Source organism: Anastrepha ludens, chromosome 2, assembly GCF_028408465.1.
Source record: "Anastrepha ludens isolate Willacy chromosome 2, idAnaLude1.1, whole genome shotgun sequence".
Lineage (NCBI taxonomy): Eukaryota > Metazoa > Arthropoda > Insecta > Diptera > Tephritidae > Anastrepha > Anastrepha ludens.
Window position 1 is genome coordinate 183,027,931 of NC_071498.1, and position 17,792 is coordinate 183,045,722.

At 36.6% G+C, this 17,792-nt stretch overlaps 2 protein-coding genes across 5 annotated transcripts in view; both read left to right on the top strand.

Moving 5' to 3' along the window:
• Positions 1 to 11,102, top strand: part of LOC128856060 (calcium-binding mitochondrial carrier protein Aralar1) — a 43,101-nt gene extending 31,999 nt beyond the window's left edge. For 3 of the 4 annotated variants that reach the window (XM_054091432.1, XM_054091433.1, XM_054091434.1), the window contains 11 exons: positions 3,204 to 3,356; positions 4,599 to 4,761; positions 4,900 to 4,991; positions 5,068 to 5,262; positions 5,353 to 5,576; positions 9,070 to 9,236; positions 9,303 to 9,421; positions 9,491 to 9,661; positions 9,872 to 10,107; positions 10,343 to 10,545; positions 10,621 to 11,102. In XM_054091432.1, the coding sequence (XP_053947407.1) occupies positions 3,204 to 3,356; positions 4,599 to 4,761; positions 4,900 to 4,991; positions 5,068 to 5,262; positions 5,353 to 5,576; positions 9,070 to 9,236; positions 9,303 to 9,421; positions 9,491 to 9,661; positions 9,872 to 10,107; positions 10,343 to 10,545; positions 10,621 to 10,901 (2,004 nt within the window). In that variant the 3' untranslated portion in view covers positions 10,902 to 11,102. Of the gene's footprint in view, positions 1 to 1,943; positions 2,196 to 3,203; positions 3,357 to 4,598; positions 4,762 to 4,899; positions 4,992 to 5,067; positions 5,263 to 5,352; positions 5,577 to 9,069; positions 9,237 to 9,302; positions 9,422 to 9,490; positions 9,662 to 9,871; positions 10,108 to 10,342; positions 10,546 to 10,620 lie in introns of those variants that run through there. The other variant, XM_054091435.1, reaches the window with a different exon arrangement.
• A 4,389-nt stretch (positions 11,103 to 15,491) lies between these two features.
• Positions 15,492 to 16,760, top strand: LOC128856021 (uncharacterized). Its single transcript, XM_054091365.1, has 5 exons — positions 15,492 to 15,686; positions 15,746 to 15,888; positions 15,949 to 16,112; positions 16,207 to 16,418; positions 16,578 to 16,760. Exons 1-5 carry the CDS (start codon positions 15,492 to 15,494, stop codon positions 16,758 to 16,760), a joined length of 897 nt encoding a protein of 298 aa, XP_053947340.1.
• Positions 16,761 to 17,792: the final 1,032 nt, after the last annotated feature.

The window sequence follows — 17,792 nt, forward strand, 5'->3', positions numbered from 1 at the left end:
ACCAATTTGATTAGGAAAAAACTTTAGACGTCAGCAATGTGCATGAGATTAAGGAAGAGACTTTTGTGGAGAAGTTAAGAATATACTCAAATTATGTGCAAAGAAATCAATCAGCAGCGATTACTCTTCTACTAGCCTACGTGCCATTTATGCGCTGGTTTTTTTTTTCTTTCTTTAAGCTCCAACAGAGATGATAATAATCGAACCAGGGCCGGAGTTAAAAGAAAATTTTACGGAAATACGGAAGCGTCTAATAGTTTGAGCAAAAAACATTTTTAAAAACTTTATTGTAAAATACTTTTGGTGAATTAAAAATAACGGCTTATGACAATTTTTGTTTTTATTCAGCATAGGTGTGGCTTCCGCGTCCAGAACCGCCATTTATCTCTCACAATAAGCCTCCAGCTACTGCTTTTTCGTTGTCAGGATACTTTCTACGTGGTTTGCAATAGTAACCTATTTCCCACCGCTGCTTGCCTTTTTTGGGCTATATTTTCTAAAGAGATGCTGCTTATTATTCTCACGAGTGCCCCCGGTCTGTTGCCCATTTTTGACATTGGACACTGACATTTTACATTGGAGTTTTCTTCCGATTTGCACATCCGGTAGAGGTATTTCCGGAAGTAACCGCATCGTGATCGCGGTTGTGTGGTCTAGTGTTTTATCCGCATAAACATTCCCACTACATCTTTGGCGGATACAACTGGGGTGATAGTCCTTGGCTGGATATAGATCCGGGTCGTTCGAAACTTTTTGTACTTGCGCTGCTAGTCAAGGTTTTAATAGATGTTATTAAACTTTCCCTCTAGAGTCAAGCATGCAGAATGCTCTGAGGACCTCCAATGCGTTTTCTCTTGCTGATGAGCATTAGCTGCTGCTTCTTCCGTCGTGAACCGAGGAAGGACTCTTAGTCCAATCTTCTTCAGGAACAGAGCATCAGCGATTGTATGCACTCTTTCTGCAGTTTGTGTCGACGTTCTTAGTCTTGTCCTAAGTTTCTTCATGACTATATTTTGCCCTCAGCCCCATGGATTGTTATTTATGTCATTCCTAAGCTGCTTACATTTACTTTCCTTGCTTTGTTGTATTACTCTTGCCAGGATCTTTTTTGCTGACTTATACAAAAATAACAATAACAATAATAATAACAAAACTCGAATCTCTAATTTTCGATATACAGAAAGCAGCTTTAATCAATTTCAGTCATATAGTCCGAAACTTTTTACAGTAAACGTTTTATTGTTTGTAAAATTGTTAATTATTTTATATAATACTTATCTATATATATTTAGTTGTAATATTTTATACCTGTTATGAATTATTGGCTTGCAGCTAAGCTGTTGCCAATTAATGTCATATACTCCTCTTTTGGGATGCAATAAATAATAATAAAAAAGCAACAAAAATAATTAACAACGCAAATAACAATAATCAAAATATAAATAACACTAAGGGTAAAAAAGTTGTCCAGTTACTGCCCTTCCAAGCAAACCTCAAAGTGCATATCGAACCCGAAAAAACCTTGTTATAAAAAACATTTTCTCATCTGTATAAAAGAAGGAACCTTTATTGCCTAAAGACCTGTGAATGATACACTGTGAAGGATGCGCTGTGCTGCCATTATAGTCTACCTGTTAATAGTAAACCAAGTAAATAAAAGATGTACAATTTGGATAAAAGCCCCAGAAACTAAATATCTACACTCACTGAAATTGTAAAACGAAAGCCTAAAAAAATTAAGTTAGAAAATCTCATAATTTTTCCAAAAGTTCCTCCACAGCTTTCACCTCATTGTAGCACCCAATCGTTATCACTTTTGAACCGGTTCTGTACAAACTCACAATTGTTTAATTTGAGTTGCTTGCAGAATTTTGACGGAAACGTACATAGTCGAGGCGGCTGTGTGGTGGTCGAGGTATCAATGAAAACGTCGTTTAGTTGGTGTTTTGCTGACGACTGATTCAGTTGTTAACTTTAAGCGCTGTGAGAAGTAGAGAACATAGCGTAAATAGTAAACGATTTCAAGTAACGAAGTGAGACGCGCTTGTGTGGCAAAATTCATGCATGCTAGATTCTACGCGAGAATTTCAGCGGATAGGAAACAGTGATTCAACTTCTGAGCTCATAAGAAAAACAAAAAACTTATTGCAAGAAAAAAGGAGGGCTCCCATATTTAACGCAAAATGCCACAGTCTGTACGTGAATTATCACATTTAATTTATCTACATAGATATATTTGTAGGCATACCAAATATGTACATTTATGTATGAATAAGTTTACTTACGAAGTGGCTGTCAAATTATCGCGCTCGTGTATTTCTTTTTTCTAATATGACCTTTACAGGCAAGAGCACTGATACGAATACATACATACGTATATTATATCAAAAACCTAGTGAGTGCATGTATGTATGTATGCCAACATCTATACGTTGTTTTGCTCTTGCACTCCCATTTCGTACTCACTTACAAATGTATGTAGTCAGTTAAGTAAATTTCAAAAGGGTGTGCTGTTAATACTATTGCCTTTGAAGTTAGCGACTCAATTTTAAGTTGTGTAGGTTAAGTCATGGTAGCACTGAGGCTCAGTTCACCAAATTATGGATATTGCGGAAAACGTTCGAAAAAAATATTTTGCTCTCCGGCGGGGATCACGCGATGAATGCTGTTGGATTTTTGATTTTTTGGCTGTTTGGAAAATAAAAATAGTTGCCAAATAATTTAAAAACAATTAAAAAATAAGTAAATAATTGTCGCGTAAAGTCTATTATGTGATTGGCAGAGCTCCTCCTCCTCCTAATTGTGGCATGCGTGTTGATGCTGTTTCACAAATGGAGAGACCTACAGTTTAAAGCCGACTCTGAACGGCAAATGATTTTTTAAGAGTAGCTTTTTCGTGGGAGAAATTCAATTTGAGGTTTGCTAAAAACAATCGGTGAACTGAAAAACGGAACTCGACGCGCCATTAATCAAAATTTTAAACGGCATTAATGAAAAATATTATTGTATTGTAGTCTATGCAAATGTTTAAAATTTTGTTCAAAACTTTTCCAGTAAACACCGCTATTTTATAAGTCGGTTTTAATGAGACACCCTGTATTAATGTCATGTAAAAATAAGAACGCGAAAGAGAATATTCTTAGTTTTTTACGCTCTTTTCACTCAGTTGCTCACTCTCTTACATGTTTTATTCTTCATTGTAGGGATCGTCGTTTCTAAAGCGTGCCAGCACCGATAAACTCCGCGAAGTCTTCCTTAGATACGCCTCGTTACAAAAGGATGGCGACTACTACATGACCAGTGAGGATTTCGTGCGCAAATTTCTTGGACTCTTCACAGATGCTACATTCAATGATGTGAGTATATAAGTATTATACATCCGTACATACATATGTACATAGGCATATGTAAGTACACATCGCTTATTTGCTGCTAAAGAGTCATAATCAAGAAACAGAAAAAGTAGATAAGTTTGAAGAAATGACCGCAAACTCTTCTTTTGCCATTAGTTGAAAATGTCTATTTACTTTCACTTAGGGAATCATCGTAAATTTAAAACTTGAAACCATTTCTGGATTAAGGCACGTACAGCAAACGAGCGATAATGTACGACAGCTAGCGGATACTGGTGGATCAGCATGAATTTAGATTCAATTAATTTGTCATCTTTATTTGATAAGAAACACTATTAGAAAAATCTAAATACATCTCCGTCATGCTGTGCGTCACCAAATACGCCAATTTGTTATTTTACATACATGCATACATACATACATACAAATATTGTGTTGTTGTGTACGCGTGATTTTATTTTTAAAAATTCTTTTCCCATCCATTTCTAAAGACACTCGGAAAATGTTTTGCACAGAAAATATTTCTGAAAAACAAAAAAACATAGAAAAGTGAGTAAATATTATACAATACTTCAGGCATCAATCGTTCGGATATACAACTGAGAAGAGGAAAAATTGAAGTACGCTATGGAAGAGGGGAAGTAGAAGAGGAGAATTGTACAAAAAACTTATTTCAAATGATGACAATTAGTACGAAAATTCATACCAACTTCAGAGTATTTCACCATTAAATTATACAATACAACTTGTTTTTCTACTAGGTATCTCATGAATTATGTTGTTTTCTTTTACAAAAACAACACATCAAAAATAAAACGCGAAAAATTCTGATACTCATAACGACTCCCCCAAACAAACAGAGCAAATCACCTGCACACCACATGATTTTCTAAGCGTCCAGAATGGTGTGTGACTGCATGTATATGTGTGTGTGTGTATGTATGTAGTGAACTTTGTGAGACAACACAGCATTTTTGTAGTTGTTCTAACATAAACTGAATTATACAAAAAAGCCTTATCATTTCAAGTCTTTAAAGTAATTTAGCCGGCAAATGGGCTTTTTGATTTAAAGGCGCTGCGTGCATTTATTAATAGTTAAAGGAAAAACAAAACAAAAACACTAATGATTAAATTAAAACATCGAAATTAAGCCAACAATGTTTTATTGGCTCCATTATTTCTATGAAGTGCTGCGTCCCCCATCAATATTTACCTTGCTAATTCACATCCAATCTTTGTTTTTAGGAATCTGTGCGTTTGTTAGCCAACATTGCGGACACCAGCAAAGATGGGTTGATCTCATTTGCCGAATTCCAAGCCTTTGAGGGACTGCTCTGCACGCCAGATGCGCTCTACAAAACTGCTTTTCAGCTGTTCGACCGCAAAGGCAATGGCACAGTGCATTACGGTGAGTGTGGGGCTAAATAAGAGTGGATTGTACAGTAAACCAAATGAAATTAAAACAAAAATCTTCTATATAAGTAAAATGAAAAATTACACTTACAATCTATTTTCCATTGAAAAAAGTCCATTGTTCTCATTTCAGCCGATTTCGTCGATATCGTACAAAAAACCGAATTGCATTCTAAAATACCTTTTAATTTAGATAGTTCCTTTATCAAGCGGTATTTTGGTGAGGTGAGTACTGTTTAACTAAAATTGAAACCTGCATTCGGATTGTGTTAATTTATTATTTTATTTATTTATTTTAAAGAAAAAAAACCGCACCATAAACTATGCGGAATTCACACAGCTGCTCCATGATTTTCATGAGGAGTACGCAATGGAGGCATTCCGTAGTAGAGATCCAGCTGGTTCTGGATACATCTCACCTCTAGATTTTCAGGATATTATTGTTAAAGTTAAAAGGCATTTACTCACACCTGTTGTCAAGGATAATCTGGTAGCGGTGAGTAAAGTTATCAAACGCTCTGCGTCGCAAAAGCAAACTAAATATGCGTAATATTCCTTTATTACCGGTATTCGCTCGCATCAATAGGTCACCGAAGGTCACAAAGTGAGCTTCCCTTATTTCATCGCATTTACTTCGCTACTCAACAATATGGAATTGATTAAACGTATCTATTTGCACGCTGCCCAAGGTAATCGCAACGAACCTGTGACAAAGGACGAACTACTTTACGCCGCACAAACAATGAGCCAAATAACGCCACTAGAAATTGATATTCTCTTTCAATTAACCGGCGCGCTTCATCAAACTGGGTAAGCTCTCGTGGAAGGATTACATACACTTAAGATAGATAAATACATATATACATATTCTTGTATATGCATCGCTCATTTTCTGCAAGTGTCATAATTCAAAAGCAAAAGACATTTGTTCATTTAAGTACGCAGAAATGACCACCAATCATCTTTTATGCTGCGTAACAAATTCATGGTGAGTGCCGCTAGAGGGACAGTCCTCGGCCGGATATAAATCCGGGCCCTTGCGGCAATGTACATCCAACTATCGTGGGAAGATTGAAATGTGTCTTTACTTTTACTTAAGGAGGCAAAGTAAATTCAAAACTTTGAAGCAGCCATTTTTCTCGAATTTTCAATTTTGAGTTATGATGTTCTCCCAGAAAATGAGCGATATGACAGTAACATAACCAGATACATTCACAAGTAAAACGAGAGCATTAGCGAAATTCAAGAAACTACAGTATTAGCAAAGTATTTAAAATCGCTTTGGCGTAAGTGGCAAATGATAGCCAAGGCTTTTGAAGTCTTTGAGATGGATATGCTTATAATAACCTTTTATTACTTCTTCTTATCGTGGCCCCTTTTAGCAATTTATAAAAACAGATAATAGGACAAATTCAATGCATTTTTTTCTAGATAAATTTTTAGTTGTATAACTTAAAAGATATCACTGGCCGAATGGAGTAGCTATTCGTGCCAACTTTTTTTATGCACTTATATTAAACACCCAACTCTTATTTTACACGGTAGATACGTTCCTTAGCAATGCGTGCAAAAAAAATCGTGTAAAAAAATACATGAGACGTATGGTAAATTCGGGGATAAGTTTCCGAATTTAAAAAAATTGTGTAAAATTAAAAAAGACAACATTTTTTTAGAAGTAATAATGAAATCCGTATTATATACATAAGTATTTTTACAACAAAAACGATTATTTTTATTACGCAGAAAATTTAAATTAATGTACAGAGAAAATTCAATAGTACAACAAAATTCATAAGCACAAAACATATAAAAATTCAAATTGAAATGAGGAAAAAAAACATCGTTACTTCATAATAAGCCTGTACGTCTACTACGTACTGAATCAAAAATGTTACCAACAGTAGATACCATATGTCAGATGCTATACTGTTGTTAGTACTGTTATTAGCGATTGTTTTTTGCTTTCTCGAGTTGTTTGTAGAAGGAGGTGCAAGATTAATCACGCTATTTATCGTACGGCAGTCATATTTGACACTTGTGAACTGTATTTTGAATGGAGCATTAAAGCCAAATAAAGATTTCCATTACTCAAAATTACTATTTTCATTCAGTAAAAAAATTAGTCAAAAATAAAAACAGAAGATTAATTTTGTGCCACCTTATGCAATACCAGTTGTTGATACGTTGAAATTTTAATGCATAGTCGCACTTCATTAGTTCTAAAAGGTACTTATTGCTCTTATCTTACACGAGAATTTGTTACTGAATATGGCATTCTTTTAGGAATTATGTTTTGTTTAGAAAAACGTTTTTTGTTTTCATATTTGTGCAAGACCGAAAATTTCGCGTAAAAAAATCTATTTGTGAGCCGTGTTATTTCAAAAAAAAGGTCGTGTAAAACGAGTGTTGGGTGCATTTATATTTGAATATAAATATTAGACAAAAATAATTTACATTTAATTTTATATCCATACATGAACTCCACTTGAAAAGAATCTACGATTTTCAAGACGTACCAAATTTTTAATCACAAAAACCAAAAATTAAAAAAAATTATATTTAGCCAAGTCTTCTCAAGCTGTTTTCAACGCAACATTTTTTAATAATGTTTGTTGTTGTAGCAGCATAAGGATTTCCCATGCATGAAGGGCGAATGCAGCTGGAGTGGCATTCCTTGACCGAATATAAATCCGGGTCGTTCGTAACGTTCGTGGAAATGCGGTCGCAAATGACGGCCGCTGTAGTAGGTTCTACGTGACTACTATGTGATTGGCCCGTGTTCCAAGCCCACTGAGGCATGAAACTTCGAATTATAGAAAAAGTTCTTTTCTAATATCTGCTACCTCTCAAATGGCAAACCTTTGAGTGGAGGAGAACCCTCGTCAAACACCTAACCAGAGATGTATACCCCAATTATATATAAGCATTACAATAAAAGATCTTTCAAAATATGCACTTAAACGTTCTTTTAAAATAAAACATGTAAAAATTTAGGTTCTTTTCTCTATGTTTATTCAAAATACGGCTCTTAACAATTATATCTAAAAAATGACATAATTTAAATGTCCACCATGAAAACGTCCCCAGGTAAAATTTGCAAAACAGTCGATTCATGAATGCGTCATGTACGTCGAGATATCAATTATGAGATATATCGATGTTGAAGGTTGTTCAGCAACACTTTGTGCTACAGCAGCAATATTCTCAACAGAACGTTCAGGTTTTGGTGTGCCAGTTATTTTTCTATCCTCTATGGAACCAACTACTTGAAAATTTGTCACCAATCTCTGAATTGTCGACTCATTCGGATGATAAAAAAAAAATTTATAGATGCCAATTTTCAAAACTTATTGAAAACGGCTTTTTCGGTATCTTATTTTGATCCTGAAGCTGTCCGGACATGAAGCGAAGTTAAAGTTTGTTGCGTTTGAAATATATTAGCGAATCACTTCGCGGGATTCAATTACTGTTCGTTTTTGATTAGTGTCTAGTCTTCAAAGAATTAAAGTCTTGAGAGTGTTTCCTCCAAGCGTGACCTAAATAAACTTTGTAATTTTGGATAACTTGTGCTCATACATACACATACACATATAGATTTATACTTTGTTGACTTATGATTTCGCTGCTCACTGTATTCTCATACCGAAAATAAATTCATCTGAGGAATAATGTTATTAACTTTCCCTTGTTGTCTTTATATTTTCTTGTCATTTCCTCCCAATGTTAAAATTAAATAATGTTATAACTGTAATGTGCTGATTATAATAATAGTTGGTGGAGACGCAAAAAGATTGACCCAAATAGGCAAGTGATTGGTTGTAGTTACGAAGTTAATTTGTGTGTTTCTTTTGTTCCCCCTGTTCGTATTTATTAAAACCCACAAACACAAATCTTACTTACATATATTTTTATAATAATATGCATACATACATACATCTACATGCAGAAGGGACGCTGAAAAACCATATTTTTAATATAACGTAATCTAAAATGTATTTGAACTCTCATTAAACGATTTACGTCGTGTCCCAAAACGTTAATTGGGAATTAGAATATGATTTTCGGCGTCTCGTTTCCACGAATAGAAATCGTATTACTTTTGAAATTTATTTTCCTTTCCCTAATAACAGCAATGTTTCCTATTGGTTTCCCTCTTTATTATGTTTACATACCTACATATTTATGTAAAATAAACGTAGCCGTGCCTACTCACTTTAATTCACTTTAAAATACATTACTTGCGCTTATAATATTTTATGGCATCCAATATAATAATTTATTTACTATAATAATTTCTCCTTAGGCGCATCGTCTACAATGACTTGAATAATATTTCGCCCGAGCACTACACAAAGCATATCACCACACGTTTGGCGGAAATCAAGGCCGTCGAGAGTCCTGCCGATCGTTCTGCGCTCATTCAGATTTTGGAGAGCACCTACCGTTTCACGCTCGGTTCACTGGCAGGCGGTGAGTAACATTTGTTTTTGTTTTTAAAAGTGTCGTTCAAGCAGTTTTCTAAACTCTTCTATACAGCTGTTGGCGCCACTGTGGTATACCCCATTGATTTGGTGAAGACACGCATGCAAAATCAACGCACAGGCTCCTTTATTGGAGAAATCGCTTACAGAAACTCATGGGATTGTTTCAAGAAAGTACGCCGAGAAAAATGTTGCACGAAGTACTTAAATATTTGACGAAAACTTTTAATTTTTTCATTATAGGTCATACGCCACGAGGGTGTGCTTGGCTTGTACCGCGGCTTGCTGCCCCAGCTGATGGGCGTTGCTCCCGAGAAAGCCATCAAACTTACTGTGAACGATTTCGTGCGCGACAAATTCACCGATAAACAGGGTGTGATACCCATGTGGGCCGAAGTTATGTCTGGTGCTTGTGTAAGTACGCGCAAATTAGTTTACTTAATTGTTTCGGTTAAGTTTTGCAAAGCATTTTTCTTAGTTTCCATATACCTACTGCGAAAAAGAGTTTTCTTAAGCTTTCTTAGCGAGCTTGCACGGAATGTGTACTCAGGCGAGCTTACCTAACCGTTCTAATTAGGAAATTATTGGCTTCGCTAATTTTGGGGTTTACCTGCTTTCTTTCAGGCCGGCGCCTCACAAGTGGTCTTCACCAATCCTTTGGAAATCGTCAAAATTCGACTACAGGTTGCCGGCGAAATCGCGGGCGGAGCTAAAGTACGTGCCTTATCTGTCGTGCGTGATCTGGGTCTATTTGGCTTATACAAAGGTGCACGTGCCTGCCTATTACGTGACGTACCCTTCTCTGCCATCTACTTCCCCACATATGCGCACACAAAATCCCTGTTCGCCGATGAAGACGGGTAAGACTGAAATGATTATAAACACTAAATAATGAACTTTCGAATAGCCTACTCTTACTTCATAGACCAACAGATCGGACTTCTCGGTCGTTTTTATAAATTTGAATTTAATCTAAGAAATAACATGAATCTTATTCAGTATTCCGCTTCCGAATCTAAACTCAACTTGCTATTTAACATTCTAACGATAACTTTATCATATTGCACTCACGGACATTTTTCTCACCTCAATTAGTTATAACCATCCGCTGACCTTACTGGCGGCTGGTGCCATCGCTGGTGTGCCCGCTGCATCACTCGTAACGCCCGCTGATGTGATCAAAACTCGCCTCCAGGTAGTAGCACGTTCAGGGCAGACGACATACACGGGGGTATGGGATGCCACAAAGAAGATCATGGCCGAAGAAGGGCCACGCGCCTTCTGGAAAGGAACTGCCGGTAAGTTTATAGATTTACATATTCAAGTTTTGAAAAGCTTACAGCTTATTGACAACTTTTTCGCTACTGTCGCAGCTCGTGTCTTCCGTTCTTCACCGCAATTCGGTGTAACCTTGGTTACTTATGAATTGCTGCAGCGTCTCTTCTATGTGGACTTCGGTGGATCACATCCAACCGGGTCAGTCGTGCACAAGCCAAGCGCCATTAGTGAGACTACACAAAGATTTAATGCTGATCATATTGGTGGTTATCGCGCCGCTGTACCGCTGCTCAATGGCATCGAATCCAAGTTCGGCCTCTATTTGCCACGTTTCGGGCGCGGAGCAGCGACCACCAGCACTGCAACAGGATCGTGATGATTCGGTGTCGTAGGCAGTGGTGGCGACCGGGTGTTGACAAATAGTTGCTCTTAAATAAGTCTAATGTTAAATAATTTTAAAGTACATAACATAAAAAATGTTGTAGCAATGATAAAGAAATTTAACACACAAATAACTAAATCATGCAAAACGAAGAAACTGAGCAAATAATAAAGAGGACACATACACAAATATGAACACATATATCTTTTGCTAGGAAAATATATATTATATTTCAACGATTTTCAAAGCCGAAAAAATATACTTATATGACGAAGCAAAACACATTTTATATACAAATATATGTACTTATATACATATAGATATGTGCATGCCAATATTAAAGGAGGAAATATGTACATACATACCAGAAAATTAAATGTGTTTTTCGGAAATAGTACTTTTGCCAACTTTTCAGAAAATCATACACACGTACACGTACAGGACAATGTCAAAATCAAATTTAAAATAGACAAAAAGAAAAACAACAATAACATAAACTTATTTATTACACTTATGTGTAGAGAAGAGCTAAACAAATGTCCGTATAATTGTTTTCGTACAATTCTTGAGTGACCTCTCGCTATGCGCGAATCTATAAGTATGTAAGTGGAATTTAAATACAAACATTTTTGAACTATTAAATAAATCAAAATATAAATAAGTCACTAATTAGAAAATTATATAAACTTTGCACTCTTTTAAGAAGTTCTTTAAAGCTACATAAAATCAATTGTTAAAATGACATCAACTTTATGATAAAACCCTGATGATAGTAAATTTGTTAAATTGAATTTGGTGAATAAACAAAACAATAAAATAATTAATTAAAATAAAAAACAACATTTAAAGCAGAAAATCCCATAGCAAACGAAAACTTGAATACATATTTTCATTTAAAATGGTTTTGATAAGGCAGCATAGAATTTTTATCGAGAAATAGGAGTAGTTGCACAGTTTTACGAAGAAAGCCTCAACGATGTCCGGCATATAATTAAAGAAACATATGGAGTTAGCCCACGGATGATAGATTTACAAGGTTTAGCTATAAATTTGGTAAAAAAGCAAATTTTGAAGGGGACTTCGGCTGCCACGTCACGGGAAACATAACATTTCACATGTAATACAATTTATTTTTACATGCCCCTATTTTGAAAAAAAATATATTTTTATTATACTTGTCTGCAGTGAAAATGAGATTTATTTTGTATTTAAATTCAAAAGATTACCCGCTTTTATTCAGCGCATCCGGTGGAGCACTGAAATTATTATATACAATTGGCGACGTGTGTTTGCAAAAAGTGCGCGCAAATACATGCATCTACTTCTGCCACTTTCATCATATTTGGTATTTTATAAGACTGAACAAAAGTCTCAAAAATGGAAATTTTGAGTTACTTCTCTATATTACAAAAGGTGCGATATACACATACATATTGGATGTTTGCCAGAGCTCCTACTTCAATTTGTGGAAACGTCTTAATATTGTTCCCAAATGGAGGGACCTACTGCTTATGCCGCCTCCGAAGGACAGATGGTTCCTATGGAAAGCTTTTTCGTGGCAGGAATGCACTAGGAGGCTTACCAATGCTTGCCGAGATGCACCCGCTTTTAGAAAAAAACTTCTATCATATCAAATATTCATAATAGAGAGATCAAATGTGCAAGGCTAGTTTGAAAACTAAGTCAAGAAATTTGTAGCCTCCGTGCTGGTGTTCAAGACTCGGTTAATTCCGGATATCCAAGATTTCCTATAGAGTATTTGACATGGAGTATTTTAAAAGGTCTAAAATTAAGCATAAATTATTGCCTATGAATTATTCCTATCAAACAGATTTAGAACAAAACTAGCTTCGGTTTATATTGTATTTATGACTTCAAAATTGCAACGTTTTTTCAAAGTGCATCCTCCGTAATGATGGAGTAAAGGAGTTCAAAAAATTGGTGCCTACGTCTAAGAAAAAGATTTAAAAAATTTCAAAATCAATAGTCCAGAATGAGGACCTTCTCAACATATTATGCGATGTAGGGTATTTATTATTGAGTACTTTTAAAAACCCCAAAATAAAGAATAAATAGAAGTATATGCGAAGCAACATAAGTCGAGACTGTGTTGTTTTTTCCATATATCACAAGCGCAATGGGGTACAGTACACTAGACAGGGCTAGTTTACTGGGGCGGCAGCCCTTAGTTGGGAAAAACCCGAGTCGTTCCGGTAACGTAGAACCGGCTGCCGTTGGAATGACTAGCACAATCTGACCAAGCGCTTGGTGTCCCCAATTACGTCAGCCTATCAGCTGATTCTGTCAAATTCGCTGAGAGCCGGATAAAGGTCTGTTATTGGATTCTGTTAAATTTTTTTGGGCTAACTCCAGCCTAATAAAAAGATGCTGGGAAAATACATAAGCACACCTATTGCGAATGTCGACTCTTGTCGATTGAGTCGTTTCTATTCTATTTGTGTATTGTACAACTATTTACGCTATTGTGAATGGTCATCTAAATTGTAAGCAGATGTGTCACTTTGGTTTTTACGGAATCGATTAACTTTTAATTACTTTGGAATAAACAATAAAAAAACCAAATAAATGGAAAGTATTGAGCTGCGGTTTAGTGATGCAAGTGAAGATTAAAGTGGTAGTTTGACGGAGTTTACGAAATCTAAAAGGAAGTTTAGAGATACATCCAGCCCTCTGGAGCTGGAGGAACATATGTAGGCGCTTTCCGAAACGCGTGTTGCTTTGCGTTTGAACAAAGCGGAATGTTCCTAAACGCAACCCTGAAGCCACTGACGATGTATCGTGTTCCCAGCAGCATCGTTGATGTTCTCGATAGGCAACAAGAAGCAGCCATAGGATCGCCAAAAAAGGTGATGCAATATGTGTACATGTACAAAGGAAGAAAATGGCGGAGAACGAGATATTTTGTATTTAAGATATGTATTTGTATTTAACATTTAATTTTTAATATTGTAATATTATTCAAAGCAAATAAAATGTTTGAAAACGTCAACAGAAAAACCGAAATTGACCATATCTCAAAAACCGTGACACCTTTTTAAATTCTGGATTTGGATTTCATATTTGGATTCAGCGTAATCACTTCTCTCGATTAGTGGGCCTTGGAAATTCTATATAAACCAAACATGTTCCATAAAAGCCAAATTTCGGAGCTTCGAAACTCATTTAGATCTGTGTCGAACAATATTTTGGTATTCGTAATAACAAGAGGAATTATAACTTCAACTGGGGACAGCATAGTTCTTAGTCCCAAGAAAATATGACATTCGATATGATTTTTGAGTAGGAGTTCGATAATATTGGAGTAACTATAACTCCGAGGTCAATAATACATCATACATATAAATATAATCCGTTTTAACTCGATGTTGAAAAGAAAATAAAAGAAAACGGAAATGAGGGTAGTGATGTTGAAGACTCAAATACGCATTTATTCGGATTACAAGTAAAGGGTTTTTCAATTGGCGCGGGTTGATTTTCGCGCCCTGTGGCAGCCATTTTGTTTTGGTGACATCTGTCAAATCTTTTGATTATTATTCAGTTGTTTATGCCAAATCATCATGGCAAGTTACACGATTGAACAGCACGTTTCAGCATTTTTCGGTAGACGTTGTGGCCCTTCCAATTTCTTTTGGCCCATATTGAACCATATGGACCTAGACGACATGTGGTTCCAGCACGACAGCGCTACGTGCCTCACCGCAAACGCCATTTTATTCCATTTCAACATCTACCCGCCCTTATTGAAAAACCCTTTATTTAAAAGCTCTCACCAAGGAGTTTACTAATGTGAGTAGTGCTGTGAGATGAAATACGCGTACTTATTATCCCAGCAATGATCACTGTTGGTTAGTGCAAAAAATATAAAAGTTCCCGCAGCTGCTACAAACTTTCTCGGAGGCTTTAGGTTACACATCCTCCTCTGTCTTCTCTTATTGCCGAATGTTTTTTTTTCTTTCTTTCGGGGCGTTTCTCCATTCAGCCACATTCGGTTTCAAAGTCAACAGCTTAGACTCATTGAATGCATATGGCAATTTTCCGCTAAACGCACCGGGCTTATTGGGTCAAAAGAGAACGAAAAAAGTTAATGCTACTGAATCAATTGTCAAGTTTAAAGCAGCGGTTCTCAAATTTGTAACACTTTTTCATGCCACTATATCGCAGTTTGTGTAAACATTCCACTGATTCCGCATGCAGCATTGAAACAACCAGCCAATGCAGCCGCATTTCACCGTTCAGTGCAATGAAGCCGAATAATTATAGCAGTTGCTGGTCGAGTGGAGCAGCTTGAACTGCAGTTGCTCTAAGGTGGTCACTCAGCTGTCACACGAAGTGCCCTCTGGTATATAAATATCGGCGCAATAGCGCAGAGCCGCTTTCAGTGACGAGATTCGTAGTTGTGCGCGCAAAAAGAGGAAACACAAACTGGCATTAAAGGCCAAAAAGATTAGAACCAAAATAATTGCGAAGCACTATTAATATTTCATCAAATAAAAGGATACCGCATGGGGAAGCGTCAATTGAGAAAGCAAATCCTTGTAAATGTGTCCTTTTGAATTAGCTGGAATGTATAGTATTTTATTGTTGTTGTTGACTGTGGCACTGGAGCGCGTAAGTGGAGCGGCATTCGAGTACAATTTGCAAAAACCCCAAAATGTCCACCTCGAAAACGGCTTGGCCGACAAGAGCATAAGCAACGAACGCATTTTGTGGGTCCAGGAAATGAAGCAACTGCGGCGACATATAAAGGATTGCGTACAGGTAAGAAGAATCAATAAATATTTCAGCCATAAGCACACAAATAAAAACAACATACACAGCAAACGGGCGATACCATGTGGAACTGCTTCAAGGCGAGAGGTGCACGCATATTCGACGATGTTCTCTCATCTAATGTGATTCCTGTGTGGCCAGGCGTCCGTCTGGTGCGAATGCCCGCTCTAACCCATGCAACAAATGACAGGTGAAAGCCATTAAATGCAAAATGAGTAATTAGCAAATAGTTTAGATCTCCTATATTTAGCCTGCCCAGGGACTTCAGTGAATATTATGATCGCAAAGACCTACAGCATCTCACTTGGTTCGATCGACTCGCCATGCGGTTGGCACACACGCTTAGCACCCATTTCCTACAGGTGAACTTGAAGGAGCTAACCGACGCTTACATGCATGCTCTGGAGAAAGAAGGTTCGTTAAAGCTGCACTAAGAATATACATGTAATCGATGTTCATATGTATGTATGTGTGTGTCTTATGCGCCACGTTTATTACTGCTCCATAGGGCATACAAACAGAGTCGCTGCTGATGAACTTGGCACCGCCCGCCATCGCCGTCAGCGCTACAATATGATGATTACTATGATGTTTGGGGTCACCGCTTTAGGTGCTGTGCTTGTGCCAATGGGCTTTCAAATGCTCTCCATTGTGAGCGGCAAAGCTTTGCTGTTGGCGAAAATGGCACTATTGTTAGCTTCCATCAATGGGCTCAAGAAGGTGAAACGAATACATTTTTTTAATTTTGTTTTTAAATTTAAATTTTTTTATAGTTTTGGAAAAATATTTTTTTTCTTATTGGCATTGAATTTTTAGTTGCTATTAGTGCTATATTTTAATCCTTTATTTAAAAAAAATTAATAAAATTATGAATGTTAGTTTTCTCATTCTACCAATTCATTGCCACAGGTGGCCAACAGCGGCATACATTACGGTCTCTATCACGTACCCGGTGAGCATTACGGCTATTACGATCGAGGCGATGCCCCGCATCATCCAAGGCAAGTGGCCGGTTTTACTGTGGCGCAACCAGTCACCGAGGAACTGGGGCTAAAGAAATGATGCAAATGGGAGAGGCGATAATAAAATTAGTGGATAATTTAGGAAACTATTAAAATATTTATACTTACCATAATCTTTAGCAATATTAGTGGGAATATTATGTACCCACATTAATGTGACCATGAATAAAAAATAAAGCTCTGGAATTCGATGGCTCATATTAGAAAATTGAAGACAGATATCCAAGCGGATGATTATAACTTATTTTCGGCTTGAGTATTGATGCAATTTAAGGAATTGCATGGGTTTCAAAGTCTCAAAAATCGTATTTTCTCAAATTATAAATATATCTTCGAGACGAGTGTACCAACGTAAGAAAGTAATAATCTAAAGTCGAATGTACGTAGCACGCAAAATTTGAAAATTCACCTTATTTTTTTAAGAAACCTCGTATGCTTAGAGGTGTGGACGAGATCAGACTGTTAACCGACTCTCAGCCAATTTTTAGGAATTAGCTGATTGGCTAACGTCACATGGTCACGACAGCGGTTCTTTTACGAAAAAACTGAGATTGTGTTGGGGATACATAAAAAAAAATTAACACAGTCTGCACACACACCGATTCTGTCAAACCACTAACAGAAAAGTAGAGGTACCACGATCGGCGCCACCTTATTATTCTCTCTAACGTGGGTCACCTCTCCAGAATTTTTCCCACCATGCCCCGTGACGTGGCAACCGAAGTTACTCGCTCAGTCACGTTTTTCACCATAGCTGAAGGCTAAACCCGGTAAACTGTCATCCTTGGGTTAATAGTCTAATCTTGGCCACACCTCTATAAATCTGTTCACCATATATGATCATCTCATCAAGAAACCAGATATTACTTTTTAAATCGCCAATTGATTCGACTGGCTGTGAGCGAATGGTGGATTGGGTATATTTATGTATTTGTCTCACTTTTTCGCTGCTATGCAACAGAAAGTCAATACAACTTGTGAAAAATATACAAATACCTTCCTTTTATTTTGGTTAATACTGCTTTTTCTGGTACTTTTTATAACTTAAATAGAGTTATAACTCTTTCCTGGC

What these genes read in the sequence shown, in the direction of transcription:
- LOC128856021 (XM_054091365.1), top strand. Translation starts at nt 15,492, where the DNA reads ATGTATAGTATTTTATTGTTGTTGTTGACTGTGGCACTGGAGCGCGTA. An exon ending in ATATAAAGGATTGCGTACAG is followed by an intron (nt 15,687 to 15,745) that starts GTAAGAAGAATC and finishes CAACATACACAG; the next exon opens with CAAACGGGCGATACCATGTG. An exon ending in GCATGCTCTGGAGAAAGAAG is followed by an intron (nt 16,113 to 16,206) that starts GTTCGTTAAAGC and finishes ACTGCTCCATAG; the next exon opens with GGCATACAAACAGAGTCGCT.